General features: G+C 45.3%; 1 protein-coding gene across 1 annotated transcript in view; it reads left to right on the top strand.

The window, feature by feature from the left end:
* Positions 1-19,976, top strand: part of LOC138603496 (protein FAM184A-like) — a 33,256-nt gene that overhangs the window by 4,476 nt on the left and 8,804 nt on the right. Inside the window, exons 2-18 of the mRNA XM_069675309.1 lie at positions 79-156; positions 4,422-4,556; positions 4,666-4,764; positions 5,665-5,871; positions 6,217-6,390; positions 6,493-6,654; positions 6,951-7,086; positions 8,880-9,061; positions 10,074-10,259; positions 14,553-14,675; positions 14,753-14,914; positions 16,603-16,724; positions 16,802-16,952; positions 18,406-18,520; positions 18,805-18,902; positions 18,992-19,145; positions 19,540-19,667. Coding sequence (XP_069531410.1) covers positions 79-156; positions 4,422-4,556; positions 4,666-4,764; positions 5,665-5,871; positions 6,217-6,390; positions 6,493-6,654; positions 6,951-7,086; positions 8,880-9,061; positions 10,074-10,259; positions 14,553-14,675; positions 14,753-14,914; positions 16,603-16,724; positions 16,802-16,952; positions 18,406-18,520; positions 18,805-18,902; positions 18,992-19,145; positions 19,540-19,667 — 2,412 coding nt within the window. The remainder of the gene's footprint in view (positions 1-78; positions 157-4,421; positions 4,557-4,665; positions 4,765-5,664; positions 5,872-6,216; positions 6,391-6,492; positions 6,655-6,950; positions 7,087-8,879; positions 9,062-10,073; positions 10,260-14,552; positions 14,676-14,752; positions 14,915-16,602; positions 16,725-16,801; positions 16,953-18,405; positions 18,521-18,804; positions 18,903-18,991; positions 19,146-19,539; positions 19,668-19,976) is intronic.

Raw genomic sequence — 19,976 nt, 5'->3', positions numbered from 1 at the left:
CTGGTGTTATTGATTGTCAGCTGCAATGTAAAATATTAATATAGAAAGAGGTAATAACATCTCTGTGTCTGTCTGCAGGTCATTTACGCGCTGAACACCAAAAACGATGAGCACGAGGAGGAGATCGAGTCTCTGAAAGAAGCTCACGAGGACGAGGTACGATCATCACAGTCAGCACAGATCAGCTGAGGGGCAGTCAGGGTCTGTCAGCTGCTGCCATGTTTTTCTCCCTCACACTGGAGAGCAAAATCACAGCCTCTTCGTGCTGCTCCTCGTTTCTTTTTAGGCACTTTAAAGTCTCACCTTCAGCACCTGGAAGCAGCTCACAGGTGTGCAGCTCTCCAGCTGTGTGAAGGAGGAGAGTGTGACACTGGCACACTAACACACTGTCTGATGTAGATTCTGTTCCTGAACATCTGCCTGTTATTTATTGTGTGTTTAGATGTGTAACACCGCTTCATGAGTCACTGCTCTGTTTGGCTTCTTCTGCACTGACTCAGCATCATTATGATATCATAATCTATATCTCACCTGAAACAAATCTGCACACTGACACCTTCAAGCTTCTTCAAATTAAAGGAACAGTTCACGTTCACGCTGACTCACAGGTGAAATAAACACCTGTAAATCTGTTTCCCCTTGTCTCCAGTCTTTATGCTAAGCTAAGCTAACAGGCACTGACTGTACCTTCATACTTGAAGAATCAAACAGATTTTCTCTTCCAACTCTGCAACAGAGAGTGAAACTCAGATATTATGGTTGATGAGATCCATCCATTATCTTCCACTTATCCAGGGTCGGGTTGCAGTGACATTAGAGGCATTAGGTGACCCAGGCGTCCCTCTACCCAGCAACGTTTTCCAGCTCCTCCTGGGGGATCCCGAGGTGTTCCCAGGCCAGACGGGATATATAATCCCTCCAGTGGGCTCTGGGTCTGCCCCTGGGTCTCCTCCCAGTTGGGCGTACCCGGAAATCCTCCAAAGGGAGGCACCCAGCCTAGCATCCTGATCAGACGTTTGAACCACCTCAACTGGCTCCTTTTGGTGTGAAGGAGTAGCGACTCTACTCCGAGCTCCCTCTAGATGTCTGAGCTCCTTACCCTCTGTCTAAGGCTGAGCCCAGACACCATGCAGAGGAAACTCATTTCAGCCTCTTGTATCCGCGACCTTGTTCTTTCAGTCACTACGCAAAGCTCATGACCACAGGTGAGGGTTGGAACGTAGAATGACGAAATTGAAAGCTTTGCGTTCAGGCTCAGCTCCCTCTTCACCACAACGGTCCGGTACAACACCCGCATTACTGCTGATGCTGCACCGATCCTAACTCTCATCTCAACCGCTTCACTCTCTGCAAACTGCCTCATTGCCATAGCTCTGGTCACAGCTTGATGAAGCCAACAGGACAACATCATCTGCAAAAGGCAGAGATGAAATTCTGAGGTCCCCAAACTGGAAACCCTCCTGTGCCTTGAGATCCTGTCAATGAAAATCACAAACACAATCATTGACAAGGGACAACCCTGGAGGCCAACACGCACCAGGAATGACTCTGACTCTGTTCTGAGGATGCGGACACAGCTCTCTCTTTGGTTATTCAGAGACCGGATGGCTCGTAGCAACGCCCCTAATACCCCATACTCCCGCAGTACCCCCCACAGAACCGAGGGACATGATCGAAGGCCTTCTTCAAGTCCACAAAACACATGTAGATCAGATGAGCAAACTCCCATGCCCCCCAGCAGCTCTACATGGGTAAAGAGTTGGTCCACTGTCCTGCGGCCAGAACAGAATCCATATTGTTCCTCCTGTATCCGAGGTTCGACGATCGGCTGGAGCCTCCTTTGAGCACCCTAGAATAAACTTTACCCAGGAGGCTGAGAAGTTGGAACACACCCTCCGGTCCCCCTTTTTAAAATGTGTCTACACCCATCCACCCCGGTCTGCCCCTTACAGGTACTGTCCCAGACCCCCATGTGACACTAAGAGGTGTGTCTGCCAAGACAGCCCAACCATGTCCAGAGCCTTCAGCATCTTAAGACAAATCTCATCTACACCAGGCGCCCGGCCACAAATACAAATATACTACATATATATCTAAATATACAACAAATATATAAATAAACTACAAATCTATAAATATACTACAGATATACTACAAATACAAATATACTACACATATATCAATCAATCAATTGTTTTGTTGTCATGTATACAGATAAAAACAAGTTCCACCGTACAATGAAATTCTTACTTTGCTCTTCACCCTCAATGCCTCTCTAACACTAAAACTAAATAGATAAAATAGAAAAGAAAAAAACTATACAGTATACACACAAGATAAAGTAAATGAGAAAAGATAAAGCGCATTCAGGTAGTTATGTATATTGCACAAGGAAATGATTGTTATTGCACATGCTGCAGGGCATGTGTGTGTGTGAGAAGGGGCTTCTGCGTGGTGGCGGTGGGTTATGGTGGGGGCAGTGGTAGTGGATTGCATCTGTTAATGAGTCTGATGGCTTGTGGATATAATATGTCCTTCAACCTGGAGGTCGTGCACTTTACACTCCTGTATCTCCTACCAGAGGGCAGAAGAGTGACGAGTGTGTGCTGGGGGTGCGAGGGGTCCCTGATGATGCTGCAGGCTCTCCTGTGGACTCTGCGGTGGTAGATGTCCTGCAGAGAGGCTTAGCGGCGCCCGGACAAACCACACTATGATGCAGCTGGTCAGGATGCTCTCAATGACAGCAGTGTAGAATGTCCTTTGAGTCCTCTGAGACATCCCAAACCTCCTCAGTCTCTTCAGGAAGTACAGCCACTCATGAGCTTATGTGACCAGCTGGGTGATGTTGAGTGTCCAGGTGAGGTCGTCACTGATGTGGACGCCCAGGAACTTAAAGCTGCCGACCCTCTCCACCTCTGACTCCCAGATAATCAGAGGTTCTTGATGCACCCTCCTCTCCCTCCTCGTGTCCAGGATCATCGTAAATCTAGTAAATATACTACAAGTATACTGCAAATATATAAATATACTACAAATATACTGCAAATATATAAATATACTACAACTATACTGCAAATATATAAATATACTAAAGATATACTACAAACATATATGAGTATACTACAACTATACTACAAATATATAAATAAACAACAAATATTCTACAAATATATAAATATACTACAAATACATAAATATACTACAAATATACTACAAACACATAAATACACTACAAATATACTACACACATATGACTATACTACAAATATACACCAAAAACATAAATATATTACAAATATATAAATAAATATACTACAAATACATAAATATACTACATATACATACATATACTACAGATATACTACACATATATGACTATACTACAAATATACACCAAAAACATAAATATATTACAAATATATAAATATATTACAAATATACTACAAATATTTAAATATACTATACACACATACATATATATGAGTTAATGTTATGGTTATGTTTTTGATTTGTATTACTTTGTTAAGAGTGTTTCCTGTTTTATTTTGTAGTTCCCACTATGTATGTCATGTCTTGTTTTACTTCCTGCCTTTGTGTGTTTTCCCGCCTGTTTGATTATGTCCCCTGCTTTTATTGTTTTCACCTGCTCCCTTGATTGTCTCACCTGTGCCCTATTAGTCTCACCTCCCCAGTGTATTTAGTCTGTGTCTTCCCATGTCCCTGTGCTGGTCCATATCCTGTGATACTTGGTTCTGAAACCCGTTGCGAGTCTCCTGTGAGTTTGGATTATTGGTTGGACCTTTTTTGTTTCCCTTTGGATTGTTTACCTGGACTCGTGTTTCTGTGTTTGATTATAATCTCCCAAGTCTGCATCTGGGCCATCTCCATTTTTGTTTGAACTCCAACCCGTGACAACAAATATACAAATAAACTACAAATATACTACAAATATGAAAATAAACTACAAATATGCAAATACAACAAATATAAAAGAGTGCTTTCATAAAGTATGTATCATTGAATTCAGCTGTGATGCTCTATGTGCTGCAGACCGTGCTGAGAGTGAACTTTAGAGTCAGAGCGCCCTCTGCTGGACAAAGCATTTTTCTCTGTATGAAATGTGTCACATCAGGATCAGGTGGTTTGATATATTCTCTGTCGTGTCACAGAAACAGAAGGAGTCAGACTCCTGCTCTGACAGAGAGAAGCTGATATGAAGCAGTTTTAAATCTCGTTCATTTCATTCTCTCAGCAGCTTCGCTGTTCTCAGGTGGTGCTTCAATTAGTGCGGCTTTCAGGTGTTAGTATTCATCCATGTTACTCTGAGGGTGACCTGTGTGCAAACATTTATTTAACTAACAGCTGATTGTGTGAATCCTCTACCTGCAGTCACGATCACCATATTTTAATGTGGCATTCAGGTCCAACACATCGTGACAGAGACCAGAGACAAGATCATGCAGTACAAGAGCAAGATGGCGGACGAGGCCGACCTTAGACGGCGGCTCGCCAGTCTGGAAGAGTCAGTGGACCTGCACGAGCACATGAAGAGACAGGTGAGGCCTGCTGGGAGACACCTGTAAAGTAGACGTACAGATACTTGTGTAAAGTATGCTATAGTATTCCTGCAGTAACAGTATGTCTGTGTTGTTGTGTTGCATTCAGGCGCTGGCAGAGTTTGAGATGTACCGTCAGAGGATGGAGGACTCTCAGCTCTGTACAGAGGCTCAGCATACACAGAGGGTGGTGTCTATGAGCCGAGAGGTAACACACACGCACACACACACATACACACACACACATACATGGTGCCCATGTTCATGTCATGGTGCTCTGGTACCTGAATGCACCACTGCAGGTGAAATAAGACGAGTTATTTCAGGTGGACCAGGTGTGTCTGAGCTCCCAGTGTTCCAACATGAAGCTGCTTTAGATCTGTGCATGACTTCATCCAGAGTTACAGTAAAGCAAACCAAGTTTAATAAACATCATCACATGCTTCATATTCATATTTCATGTCATCCTCGGGCTCCTGTTCTGTCTGACTGCAGTCATCTCACCTGCTGCAGGTGTGTTCAGGTGATAAGTCTGCAGGAGTGTGTTTATCAGCTGTGAGGGTTTATTTTAAACCTTTAGAGCGACTCACAGACTCATCAGAGCCAGATCAAACATGTTTAGGATTTAATATCTGGATCATTATGTACATACTTCCTGGGCAGGACCACAACAGCCAGTGAGAGAGAAGGAGAGAAGGGGGCGGAGCCAATGACGGTGTTCTCAAAGACTGTACACATTGTTACTGAGGCCAAGGTTAGTTAGCATGCTACCGATGGATAGGGATGAATGTGGCTTCTTCTCATTGTATGAAGTCACATGAGCAGGTGATGCAACCTGATGAACTCCTGCAGTCTGAGCCTGTCCTCTGGCTCACCTGAGCACACACATTTATCCTCCTCACCCTGCATCACATCCTGTTTCATGTTTGGATATTTTTACACCTCACCTGTCTGTCAGAGAAACAGGAGAAAAGCTGCAGAGATTCCTGAACCAGAGACAGCCTCATAGACTTTTATAGCCTCCACAGTTACTACAGAGGGGGTCTGCTTTTAGCATGTAGCTTAGCACAGGTGAGACACAAAAAGAGTGATTTGGTGGTCTCTCCAGGTGGAGGAGATGCGTCGGGACTTTGAGGAGAAGCTGCGCTCCTTCAGCACGGCTCAGGCTCAGTTTGAGGCGGAGAAGCGGCGAGCGCTGGAAGAGCTGAGGAGTAGCCACCGACAGGAGGTGGAGGAGCTCCTCAACAACCAGCAAAACCAGAGCGCCACCTCCACGGAGGACCAGGAGAAGCTGGCCGAGCTGCACCGACAGGAGGTGGGCTGACGGAGGGATGTAGCATGTTAGCCTTAATAGCTCTATTAGCTTCATTATTTCACTCAGCAGGTTTCTGATGTGTTTTAAAGGCTCTGTAAATTAAAGATAACCTGCAGACAGAGACATGTAGCATGCTAGCTGTAGAGTAGATTTACTCACTGCTGTTTGAGAGGCTCTGTAAAGTAAAGTAAAGCTGCAGAAGCTCCGTCGCATGTCATCCTTTTTTTATTTACATTTTCTCTCAGATATACGGCAGACTGATCTTTACAGACACTGATGCAACTCTAAATGTGCACAAACTCTTCTGGATGTGTGTGAAGCAGCTCCCTAACTCTCTCTCTGCAGGTGGAGGCCCTGATGGAGCGGGTGGAGGAGCTGACGAAGGATAAGGTGCGCCTGGTGGAGGAGTTCGAGGCTAAGCTAGGGAAGGCTCAGGAGTACTATGAGAGGGAGCTGGAGGCCATGAGGAGAACCCACCAGCTCACCACAGAGAACCTGCTGGCCTGGAAGAGAACAGAGGTCAGAGAGTACAGCAGTGTGTCTGCTGGAGTTTGGGGTATTTTTACGTCTTCTCTATGTGTTAGGGTAAAGGGGGAGTACATTTCTTGTGCTCTCTTGCAGGTGGAGCTCCGTAAAGAGTTTCAGGCTCAGGAAGCAGCTCTGCAGCGCTCGCTGTCCAAACTGAGGAGTGAACTTCAGAAAGCTCAGGAGGAGGCGAGAGAAAACCGAGACAAGACCAACCGACTGCAGACGTCTCTGGCTAACGCTGAGGGCACCATCAAGGTGTGTGTGAGGATGACACACACGTATAATGCTCTTATTTTAGTAGAACAGAGGACAGTGCAGTAGGAGGTTTAATCCCAGTCACCAAAATGAACTACTGCTGCTCATATTGAACGGCCCTCTTCTTCTTGTATTTGTAGTGTTCTGAAACAGCACAAACAGTATGAGAGCCTGTTTACATTAAACATGGATGTAACAGGAATAAAAGAGCAGAAACACAGATACAGAAGATATAAAGGCTCCAGGCAAAATGTTTTTAAGAGTAGAGGAAAGTCAGACTGTGTGTGTGTGTTCAGAACTTGCACAAGCAGCTGGAGGAGGCGATCCAGGATGGGGAGATCTGGGTGATGCAGCTGAAGGACACAGAGTACGAGCTGGAGGGCAGCCGAGAGAGAGTCCAGCAGCAGGCCACCGAGATCCTGCACAAAGCCAGTGAGACCTTCTTCTTCTACTGTTTTTATGTCTACACGAGACCTTCTACTACTGTTTTAATGTCTGCATGAGACCTTTTTCTTTTACTGTTTTTATGACTGCATGAGACCTTCTTCTTCTACTGTTTTAATGTCTGCATGAGACCTTCTTCTACTGTTTTAATGTCTGCATGAGACCTCCTTCTTCTACTGTTTTAATGTCTGCATGAGACCTCCTTCTTCTACTGTTTTAATGTCTGCATGAGACCTCCTTCTTCTACTGTTTTAATGTCTGCATGAGACCTTCTTCTTCTACTGTTTTAATGTCTGCATGAGACCTCCTTCTTCTACTGTTTTAATGGCTGCATGAGACCTTCTTCTTCGACAGGTTTTAATGTCTGCATGAGACCTTCTTCTTCTACTGTTTTAATGGCTGCATGAGACCTTCTTCTTCGACAGTTTTAATGGCTGCATGAGACCTTCTTCTTCTACTGTTTTAATGGCTGCATGAGACCTTCTTCGACAGTTTTAATGGCTGCATGAGACCTTCTCCTTCTACTGTTTTAATGGCTGCATGAGACCTTCTTCTTCTACTGTTTTAATGTCTGCATGAGACCTTTTTCTTTTACTGTTTTAATGGCTGCATGAGACCTTCTTCTACTGTTTTAATGTCTGCCTCATGTCTGTAGATGTTCTGGTTCTGGACGCCTGTTTGAACTCTCTGCAGCTCAGTCCTGTTCTGACCCAGGAAAGACTGGTCCTGCTAAGCTTTGCAGGCTTTAACAGAACAAAGAGAGAGAGAGCACAAAGAAAGGATGACAGGACCAGGCCAACACAAGCACAGAACCACACAGAACCCCCCCATCGGGTTTGTTCTGTCCCAGATTGAAGAAGCTTTCAAAGAATCTTCAGGGTCTAAAAATAAACAGAGGCTCGTTCAGGAGAGAAAATCCAGCTCGTACTCTGAACAGCTTTCGTCTGGACAGAGCTGATCCCAGAGGAGACCTGGAACACTAGCAGGATAGATCAGAGGACAGAACCAGAACCAGGAGACAGAACCTGTCCTGACTAGGGAGGAGGTCTTTACTGGTCCAAAATAATGTATCAAAAAATAGACCAAACCAACCCTGTTTTCAAAGTAATGTGTTGTTCTTCTCGAGATCAGTTCTGGTCTCAGATTCGACCACGTTGTTACTCAGCCTTGTCTAGCCTTGGACATAGTGGACTCCGGATTTTATTTCAAGACTGGGCAAGATTCCCACTGCAGGGACATCACTAAACTGCCTGTCAGATTTAAGACATCTTTACTAAGATTGGATGTAAAACATCCAAGTCAGGGTTGATCCAGTTGAAGGTACTTCTGCAGCTTTGGGGTAAAATATGTGGCATGCGATCCCGACACTTCCTGCCATTGGAGATCTGCTGTCTACTACTGGAGAGCGGCCAGTTTGTTGTACCCACTATAACACCAAAGTGTTAAATCCCAGGTTTTTATCATGTTTGCTGGACCTGTTCACCTGACTCCTCATCTGATAATAAACTGGAGTCTAAAGCTATAGCCAGTGCTCTCAGGCTGTTTCAAGAGACATGTTAGCCGAACACAAAGCATCCGAGTGGCTGTTGTAAGAGTTGCTCACCTGGGGAACCTCGGAAAGAACACTTTTGGGGATATTGAGAGAAAGTAAACCTCGTGTTCAGCGTGTGTGTGAGGCTGAACTGGTTGCATTTGCATTGAAGAAATAATGGCGTGAGATTCCTGTGGTGGAGGGATCTTCAGAGTGCTAACAGGTGTGGTTTTGGTGCGTCTGTTCCCAGGTCAGATCGGCTCTCTGCAGGCCACTCAGATGTCCCACGAGGCGACGATTAGGAACCTGGACCAGGAGCAGAACCGTCTGAAGGAGAAGATCAGCCGCCTGGAGGAAGAGAGGGAGGCGGTGCTCAACCAGAGCCAGACATCTAACGAACAGCACAAACAGACGGTGATCAGATTGGAACAGGTAACGTTAACCCTTTATTAACCTGGTTAACCCTTTAGTAACCTAGGTAACCATTCATTAACCTGGGTAACCCCTTTATTATCCTGGGTAACCCTTTATTAACTTTGGTAACCCTTAATTAATCTGGTAACCCTTTATCAACCTGGTAAGCCTTTATTAACCTAGTAACCCTTTATTAACCTGAGTAAGCCTTTATTAACCTGGGTAAACCTTTATTAACCTAGTAACCCTTTATTAACCTGGGTAAACCTTTATTAACCTAGTAACCCTTTATTAACCTGGTAAGCCTTTATAAACCTTGGTAACCCTTTATTAACTTGAGTAAGCCTTTATTAACCTGGTAAGCCTTTATTAACTTGGGTAGCCCTTTATTAACCTGTTAAGCCTTTATTAACTTGGGTAACCCTTTATTACCTGGGTAACCCTTTTTTAACCTGTTAAGCCTTTATTAACCTGGGTAACCCTTTATTAACCTGGTTAGCCTTTATTAACCTGGGTAACCCTTTATTAACCTGGTTAGCCTTTATTAACCTGGGTAACCCTTTATTAACCTGGTTAGCCTTTATTAACCTGGGTAACCCTTTATTAACCTGGGTAAGCCTTGATTAACCTGGGAAACCTTTTATTACCTGGGTAACCCTTTTTTAACCTGTTAAGCCTTTATTAACCTGGGTAACCCTTTATTAACCTGGTTAGCCTTTATTAACCTGGGTAACCCTTTATTAACCTGGTTAGCCTTTATTAACCTGGGTAACCCTTTATTAACCTGGTTAGCCTTTATTAACCTGGGTAACCCTTTATTAACCTGGTTAGCCTTTATTAACCTGGGTAACCCTTTATTAACCTGGGTAAGCCTTGATTAACCTGGGTAAGCCTTTGTTAACCTGGGTAAGCCTTTGTTAACCTAGTATCCCCCAGGCTAGAAAAAACTTACTCGAGCGATTAAAACCCTTTAACCCGGTGAGTCTGAGGAGAAAACAGTCCTGTCTCATATCAGCGTTTTCCTCTTCAGTCTCTGCGGGAGGAGCACCAGGGCTATGAGAAAGAGCTCTCCAGGCTCCGAGCCCACTATGAGGAGGAGACGCATCGCTTCAAGGAGGCACAGGTCAGAGCCCTGGGGGAGCTGGAGGAGAAACACCAGGCCATGAGGGAGGAGGCGCAGCAGGAAAAGGAGGAGGAGAAGGAACTCCTCATCGCGGTAAGTCAGATTCATCAGTTCTTTTATGTCTGAACTGTTAAAGGATGGTGATGAGAAAGGTTTGATGTAGTGAGTGAGGATGTAATAATGCATATATATGCATATGCATATGTAATGTACAGGCTGTTTCATTAACCTGCCAGAAACCTTCAGGTCAGCTTATCCTGTTGTATGGTGTTCCACAAGGCTCAATGTTGGGTCCCCTACTTTTCTTTCTTTACAAGCTCCCTCTGGGTGATGTCATACAAAAACACAACATTCATCTCTATTTTTATACTGGTGACACTCTACTGTACCTGCCAATCAAACCTGATGACAAAACCTGCCTACAAACATCCATAACTGCTTGTCTGACACCAGTGTGAGGTTGTTTTGTTTTTAAACCACTCCTCTAAACGCACCTGTATAAAGCTGCTTTTAATTCTAAATCTAAACCTTTTATCTGAGCTTTATTTTGGTTTTTATTACTTATTTTATTTTCTCTTTTTGCTTTACTTATTGTGTTTACATCCACATGTGAAATTGCCCCCACAATAACTGACACTTTCTCTGTTTTATCCATGTTGTCCATTACTCTGCTGTCACTTTGTTTTTTAAATAGAGCATTATAAGTGTTATTTAGGACTTTTTGTTGGACTCAACATGGACCAGTTTCAGAAACTTTTTTATTTTTATTTTTTATTTATTTAACTAGGAAAAAGCTCTTGAGATTAAAAATCTATTTTTCAAGAGTGTCCTGGCCGAGACAGGCAGCAGCTTCCAATGAGAGCAATTCCTTTAGCTCTAAGTCTTTTTGTAATTCGTTCCATGTATAGGGAGCAGCAAACTTAAAGGGATGGTTCGGATTTTTGGAAACCAAGTTGTATGAAGTACTTGCTAGAAGTGTAGTGGATGCAAAGCTATTAGCTCACTCACCGAGTCCTGTGGTCAGAGTTCTTGCCGGTTCGTGGAATAAGTACACTACCAGTCAAAAGTTTGGACACATTTCCTCATACAAGTGAATGGGGAAAATGTGTCCAAACTTTTGACTAGTAGTGTAGATGCCAGGGTCATGAAACCAAAAAGTTTTACCCTACAAAAACAACACGCAGGCGATGGTGATCCATTTTAAACAAGGAAGTCATTGTCCTAGGATTTCATATGCTGCGCCTCTTTCGGCACTATTTTCTCTCATGACAAATCCAGCATCACTACGCCTGTGGCAGGCCGGTTTCTCAGGTGATCAGCTATTTCTAGGAGAACATGCTTGAGTTGGTAACTTGTGAGACAACGTTTGTTGTCACAGAGGAAAAGAGTGGATCAGTGGATGCTGAGCAATACATTACAGTGTCATCAGCGTAGAAATTAAAATTAGTTTTAAAAAAATTTTGATTAATGTTATAGAAAGAATTTATAGGAGTGGTCCCAGGACTGACCCCTGAGGGACACCATTGGTTACTGTAAGAGGGCTAGAAGTGCACTCGCTGTTCATATTCAGACCCTGTGGTGATGAACATGGAAAAGAGCACAGTTAAAGTGAGCAGTGATCATATCTACAGCCTTAGGTCTGACAGGTTTCGCAGTGTTTGTCTCTGTTTCAGTGTTTCTCTCCGTGTTTCTCTGTTTCTCAGTGTTTCAGCCTCAGTCTTTACAGAAACGTATCGGTGAGAAAGGAGCAGCTTGCTCACTGCCTGCACTTGTTTAATTAGGTCAACATTAAGATGAGAACACTGTGGCCTTTCATTCTGTCAGCTGTTTCTCTGTGTCTGAGTCTAAAGAATACAGCATCAGGAGGTTACTTTACTGTCCCATATGAGGCTGAATTCATTATATCTTGCGGTATGTAGTTCAGCCAGAGCAGCTATAAGAACACACATCTCTGCTTTCTCTACCACTTTCACAGCTTCCACTTTCACACCCAGCACCCACAGTGTTGTAGTAGCAAATGTACCTCCAGCCATCTGTGCACACAGGCTGCGTGTTGTTACGTTCCAGTTTGTTCAGGAGCATTGTTGGAGCAGTGTGCAGTGTTATCTTGAAGCAGCAGAAACAGTTGACTTACTAAAACCTTCTCTTGTAGCGCAGTACTCTCCCGTTATTGAAATAGAGCTTTATTCAGATACCAGGATACGTCCACACTGCGTGTTACACACTTAAAGATATGTCTCCTGACGTCGTTCATGCCCTTTGTTGGGCTGTTTGTTGATATCAGAAGACGAGGACACGCTGCAACTGCTACCTACTCCATCGCATGCTTCACCTACTGGAGATCTGATTCCTGCTGCTCCTTCCTGCTCATCTGAGCAGACGTGAAAACTGCCCCAAACAGCCTGTCCTGCCTTTTAAATAGCAACGTACTAGGTGATGCAGCAGGTGGTGCTGCAGGTGATGCAGCAGGTGATGCAGGAGGTGATACAGCAGGTGATGCACCAGGTGGTGATGCACCAGGTGATGCAGGAGGTGATGCAGCAGGTGATGCAGGAGGTGATGCAAGAGGTGATACAGCAGGTGATGCAGCAGGGGATGCTGCAGGTGATGCTGCAGGTGATGCAGCAGGTGATGCAAGAGGTGATACAGCAGGTGATGCAGCAGGTGATGCAGGAGGTGATGCACCAGGTGATCCACCAAGTGATGCACCAGGTGATGCACCAGGTGATACAGCAGGTGATGCACCAAGTGATCCACCAAGTGATGCACCAGGTGGTGCAGCTGTTGACGCACCAGGTGATACAGCAGGTGATGCACCAGGTGATGCACTAGGTGATACAGCAGGTGATGCACCAGGTGCAGGTTCACCTGGCTTTAATGGGAAGGTGAGCTGATGGTTTTTTTTTCTGAGGACACTTTACACACAGAGCAGGTCCTATCACCAGAACTTTCCAGTCAGAGCATCCCCTCAGACCATGTGAATGTAGGTTGGGAACGCCTCAGGATCTCCCAGGAGGAACTGGAAAATGTTGCTAGGGAGAGGGACGCCTGGGGCCACTGCGACCCGGCCGCAGATGGATGGATGGAAGGATGATGGATGGATGGTTTAAGTTAAATTGTTTCTCCTTTTGTTTTGGTCTTTAGAGCAGACTTTTTACAGTGTGCAGCTGCTACACGCTCTGTAAATGCAGACATATTTCTGCCTCCTGAATGACTGAAAGATGGAGAACTCCCTCCTCTCTCTGTCTCTGCTCATTCCTCTTTCACAGCAGCTCTCCTCCTGAGCTCTCATGTTGATGCTCTTTGAAGCTGGCTGCTGATTGGCTGATTCTCACTGACATTAAATCCTGCCTGTGAGCAGAGACGCTGTGTGAGCATTTGTGGGGAGTTTCCTGAGAGGGGAGAAAGGAGTGAAGACGGAGGACAGCCTTCACACAGCCTGTGCTCTAACACTGTGGACAGATCAGATAGCTGGATCTGAACATATGACTGAACAGCACCAACAATATTAATGTCGTATTAAACTGAGACTACAGGGCTGCAAGCAAACATTAATCTTAAACCTGATTAAACTGAGGTGACGTAGGCAGGCTGGTCTGAGGAGCCACAACAACACGATGGAGGAGGGCGAGGTCTCAGCTGTATTTCCTGAACATGTTTGCACAAGCTTTATACTACATGTATTTTAACTGTGGCAGAGCTGCTCGATGGTGCAGGCGAGCTAACAGGTCAGCGGAAACATAAAGATGATCAGTTTGATAAAAAGTCGACCTCAGAACCGTTCACAGTCTGACCATGATCTAACGTCTGGGTCTGAACTACAAACAGAAACCAGATGTCTCGGTCTGTAAGACAACGTGCATTTATCAAGGATGTATCGATCCCTCTCAGAGCGGTGCAGAAAACAGGAGGCTAAGCTGTGTGTGTTTAAATCACATTACTGTTTGCTCTCATGAGAACATCAGATGAGAAGACGTGAGGATCATTCAAAGAAGAGCTCTGTCTGTAGTCGTCACGTCTGTCTCCTGTGTCCTCTCTGTCTGTAGTCGTCACGTCTGTCTCCTGTGTCCTCTCTGTCTGTAGTCGTCACGTCTGTCTTCTGTGTCATCTCTGTCTGTAGTCGTCACGTCTGTCTTCTGTGTCATCTCTGTCTGTAGTCGTCACGTCTGTCTCCCTTGTCCTCTCTGTCTGTAGTCGTCACGTCTGTCTCTGTCTCTATTATGTATGCTGATGAAACCGCTCTGTCTGTTTCTGGTATTTGTAGTTTCATGTGTGGAGTAATTTTTTCTCATCTTTATATCTGGATCACTTTGCTCATTCTTGTTCTACTTTTATCCCACCCCCTCCTCCTCCCCTTCTTCCCTCCTACTCCCTCTCCTCCTGCAGAAGCTGAGTCAGGAGTTTGAGATAAAGCGCCTGTCGTTGGAGGAGCAGAGGGACCGCCTGCAGCAGCAGCTCGACAACCTGAAGGAGGAGCTGTCGGCCAAACTCAACATGGCCAATCAGGAGGTGGGACCTGTTACATCATCACTCAGAGTCCTGGACCAGGACCAGGACCACGTGTTGACCCTCCTCTCTCTCCATAGGTGTCTCACCTGCAGGAGCTAGTGAGGGAGGGGGAGCAGAACCTGGGCTCGGCTCAGACACAGATCAACTGTCTGAAGGAGACGCAGGAGAAACTCAGGACGGAACTCGATGCCACCCGGTCCCGAGTTCGAGAGACCAGCAACCTGCTGACCGACCTGCAGGTGAGGTGACGACACACACGACACCTCCTGCAGGGAGGAGGAGGAGGAGGAGGAGGAGGAGGAGGAGGACTGTGAGCATGATTTAGTTCTTATGCTGCCTGAGTTTTTTGAATGGTGGGTCCGCTTATAGTGATGGCAGCTGGTCGGCCAATCAGAGCTTTTGATTGTTTGGCAGTGATATAAAGAGGAAGAAACCAAGAACATAAGGAAGGAAGGAGAGAGGAGAGGAAGCACAATGTGAAACCAGGAAGTTTCATTTCAGTTCAGTACTGAAGGCCAGCTGTGAGACGAGGAGGAGGAGGAGATGGGCTGAGAGTGTGTGTGTCTCTGTCCTATAAAAACACAGGGTTTACACTGTAAAAACACAGGGTTTACTCTGTAAAAAACAGGGTTTACACTGTAAAAAGCACAGGGTTCACACTGTAAAAACACAGGGTTTACTCTGTAAAAAACACAGGGTTTACACTGTAAAAAACAGGGTTTACATTGTAAGAAACAGGGTTTACACTGTAAAAAACACAGGGTTTACTCTGTAAAAAACAGGGTTTACATTGTAAGAAACACAGGGTTTACACTGTAAAAAACACAGGGTTTACTCTGTAAAAAACAGGGTTTACATTGTAAGAAACAGGGTTTACACTGTAAAAAACACAGGGTTTACTCTGTAAAAAACAGGATTTACATTGTAAGAAACACAGGGTTCACACTGTAAAAAGCACAGGGTTTACTCTATAAAAAACAGGGTTTACATTGTAAAAAACACAGGGTTTACTCTGTAAAAAAACAGGGTTTACATTGTAAGAAACACAGGGTTTACACTGTAAAAAACACAGGGTTTACTCTGTAAAAAACAGGGTTTACACTGTTAAAAGCACAGGGTTCACACTGTAAAAAACACAGGGTTTACTCTATAAAAAACAGGGTTTACATTGTAAAAAACACAGGGTTTACTCTGTAAAAAACAGGGTTTAAACTGTAAAAAGCACAGGGTTCACACTGTAAAAACACAGGGTTTACTCTGTAAAAAACACAGGGTTAAATATGTGACAATACACAGGGTTTACACTGTAAAAAACACAGGGTTTACTCTGTGAAAAGCACAGGGTTTACACTGTAAAAAACACAGGGTTTACTCTGTAAAAAACAGGGTTTACATTGTAAGAAACACAGGGTTTACACTGTAAAAAACACAGGGTTTACTCTGTAAAAAACAGGGTCTACATTGTAAAAAGCACAGAGTTCACACTAAAAAACACAGGGTTCACACTGTAAAAAACACAGGGTTTACATCGTAAAATACACAGGGTTTACTCTGTAAAAAACAGGGTTCAGAGCAGCTCCTTTAAAGACAGAACACAGTGAGGACAAACTATCTAATGGAGTCTGGTGTGTTTGCAGAGAGCGATGTAACGTCTGTTTGTGGTTCATAATAAATCATCTTCCTCTGTAACAAAAAGGTCTATCTCTATAGGGATCCTTTCTGTAATGTTGTCACACACTTAGAATAACAATCTGAAGAACTTTTAGTGGACGCACTTTGATCCATCAAGGATTATGTTGCAGACATTACAACTTGTACAGTCATCCAACATTTTTGGAGTCTTTGAGGGGTCATGAAGTACACAATGATGTCACTACAGAGCAGGCAGCAGAACATTGCGGGTAAATGAATGTGTTTGTGTCTGCAGGAGGAGATCGAGACCCAGAGACAGCAGCACGACGCCAGAGTGATGTCCATCAGAACAGAGGAGAAACAGAAGATGGACAAGATGGCCGACGACCTGGACCAGAAGTGGAGAGACGCCCTGAGGTGAAATAAAAGTCCTCGTGCTTTCTGTGTGTGTGTTCTGACATGTTCTAAAGTTAATCTGACTCCTTTCTCTGTAGGGAGGAGGTGCGTCTGCTGAAGGAGGAGCTGATGGAGGAGTATGATGCAGACAAACAGGCAGCGCTGACTCAGCTCACGCAGCAGAAAGAGCTGGAGATGATGGCAGCCAGAGAGAGCTGGCAGAGGAAGGTGGAAGACCTGCTGGAACAGGTGATAACATCAGATGTAGCCACCGTCATGTGTTTACTGCCTTTATGAAGCCTCCAGTTCAGCCTTCTGTTCGCCGCCATCTTGTTTTCTGGAGCAGGAAGTGACCATACTTGCACAAGGGTTGAAATGCAGGGGAGGGGTTAGCGCTAAGCTAAGCTTAAACGCTAAGCTAAAAAGTCTGTGCCCGAGGCTAATTCATTAGCTGCTAATGAGCTAGCCAACCGTCCCACATAGGAGATTGTATTGGTTAGTTGTAGCTGTTCTTCTTCTCGGTTGGCTCCGCCTCCTGTAAGCCTCAGGCTGTATTTAAAGGTCTGTAGAGGTTCATCCTGTCTCTGCTCTGTGGACTCATCCTCACCAATAGTTGCTGTTACACAACGAGGGAGAGTAGAAACACACACACTGTTTCCTGTCTGCCGCTCTGACGTGTTGTGATGGCGCAGCAGCATGTTTATGTCCAGCTAGCTTGTTAGCTGTGTAACTCATTAGCCCTGTGTGCTAACTGTCAGCCTGGAGTCAGCCTGATGTCCAGAGCTGGTTTGGGGGAAAGATTGTGATGTTGAAGCTGCAGGGACTCATGGGACAGGACACACAGACGGCTGAGAGAGAGACAGTACTTTTCAATGACTTACAAAGGCTTACAGGATGGTGAGACAGGTCAGACAATCCATGAGGAAGCAGGAAGTGAAAGTCTAATAAACAGACAGAAAACGCAGACAGTGGAAGAGACACAGAGAGTGAACAGAGGAGCTGAGTCTGCTTCACAGTGAATACAGCCACAGGAAGAACACAGAGCTCGAACTGATCATGAAACGTGATCAAATGAAGCACCTGTTGGAATGATGGCTCAGCAGTGATCACAGCAAGCAGACAGTCTCTGTCTGTAGTGACTATTTGTGATGCATTGAGCCATGATGCTGCACACGGTTGTATGTTGTTTGTATTTAATGAAGACGTGAAGGAATCAGACTCATTACAGCTCGTTTCAGGTGTCTTCGGCTCGTGGTAGAATCGTGGACGGAGGAGGGGGGGTGTTCTGTGCAGGTCGTCTGTCCGGCTCTTTAAATCCACTTCAGACTTCATCCTGGCCGTGCTCCCCATCCTCTCTCCATAAATCCGTCTTACCTTGCCCTCACTGATGTAGTCCTCCTAAAGCGCTCAATCCTGACGGGGATTTAAACCTCTGCAGCTCGAGGAAGAGCAGACCTCTTATATCCAGTACCTCTTCAAAATAAAAGCACGTTTCTGCTGCTGTTACAATTTAATTTAGCAGACGCTTTTGTTCAAAGCGGCATACATCTAAAAGTTCACGATCAATGCATTCATATCTGATGGCTCTGCCCAAGGACACTTCGACATGTGACTGTAGCAGTCAGGGATCGACTCCTGCTCACATGTTAAAGCATGCCGTCTGTCTTCCTCACATGCTGCCTGTCTCTCTCTCTCTCTGCAGATCTCTCTGCTGAAACAGTCCCTGGAGCTGCAGCTGTCTCAGTCTCAGTCGGCCCTGCAGCAGCTGCAGTCTCAGTTTAACCAGGAGAGGGAGCTGCTGAGCCAACAGCTGAAAGGTGAGCAGTGCTGCAGGTACAGGAGCCGGTCATGAGGTCATCATGGTTCACTGTGCTGTGTCTGCTGTTAGCCTCTCTGCTCGCTGATTTGTAGACGTGCACATCTGGAATATAAACAGGAACATGTGTCTTATTTTAGTTCAAATGTTTAAATACATATTTACAGGTGTCAGATATTAGATAAGATAAAACTTTATTAATCCTGAAGGAAATGACAGTGCCAAAACTTTATTTAAAAATGTGACAGAAACAAGTCAGTATAAAGTGTTTGTGTGTGTGTGCAGAGATGCAGAGAGAGCACCAGAGGAGGGAGCATCGCCTGCAGGAGGCGCACTGCTGCGCTCTGAGCACCATGGAGGAGGCCCGACAGCACCAGATCAGGGTACACACACACACACACGATGATGTAGGGGTGTATTTTGTGATTTAGAATCTAACATGTCTCCTCCTTCTCCCCCTCTCTTCCGTCAGGCCCTGGAGGAGCGTCTGAAGCAGGAGCAGAGGGAGGAGGTGCATGCTCTGAAGGAGGCCCACAGGAGGACGTTGGACATCCTCAGACAACAGTCGGACCAGGAGCTGCAGACGCTCAGGTTCGAGCTCGAGGACGAGGGGAAGGCCAAGCTGGGTGAGTGCGCGCACACACACACACACACACACACACAAATATCAAATTTAACTACAGCTGAGGTCTTTGGCGTGCTGTTTTGGTGCCTGAAGAACACGATGAACGCGATGAACACGAAGAACGCGATGAACATGAAGAACGCGATGAACACGAAGAACATGGTCATTGATCAGTCACAGGACATGGTCATTGATCACAAGCGCTCAGCGGTCACATATCTTTATAATCTCCTGTTAATGAAAGAATCAGACATGAACACACATTAAAAGCTCTTTAACAGAGGACAGAGATCCAGCAGTGACACGCATTATATCACACTGAACAGAAGTTGCTCCGTCATATTGAACAGAAACTTTGATTCTGGATGTTTTACCTGTGCTTTCTCTACCTGCAGCGTCTCTGCGAGCAGAGCTCAACCACCTTCACGCTACAGCCATCGAGCACCTGAAGCAGATCCACCTGAAGGAGAACATGACAGCTAAACGGGAGCTGGAGAACGCCATGGAGCACAGCCACCAGCAGGTACCCAAGTCCCCATTACATCTGCTTTAATGCTACCCTCTATCACCTCCTCTATCACCTCCTCTATCACCTCCTCTCACCTGCTCTATCACCTCCTCTATCACCTCCTCTTACCTGCTCTATCACCTCCTCTTTCTCCTCCTCTATCATCTCCTCTGTCACCTCCTCTCTCACCTCCTCTCTCACCTCCTCTTACCTGCTCTATCACCTCCTCTCTCACCTCCTCTGTCACCTCCTCTTACCTGCTCTATCACCTCCTCTTTCCCCTCCTCTATCATCTCCTCTGTCACCTCCTCTCTCACCTCCTCT

Source organism: Semicossyphus pulcher, unplaced genomic scaffold, assembly GCF_022749685.1.
Source record: "Semicossyphus pulcher isolate SPU_LCO1_2020_fin unplaced genomic scaffold, fSemPul1.0.p SCAF_24, whole genome shotgun sequence".
In the NCBI taxonomy this organism is placed as follows: Eukaryota; Metazoa; Chordata; class Actinopteri; order Labriformes; family Labridae; genus Semicossyphus; species Semicossyphus pulcher.
This window is presented reverse-complemented; position numbering and strand designations above follow the sequence as displayed.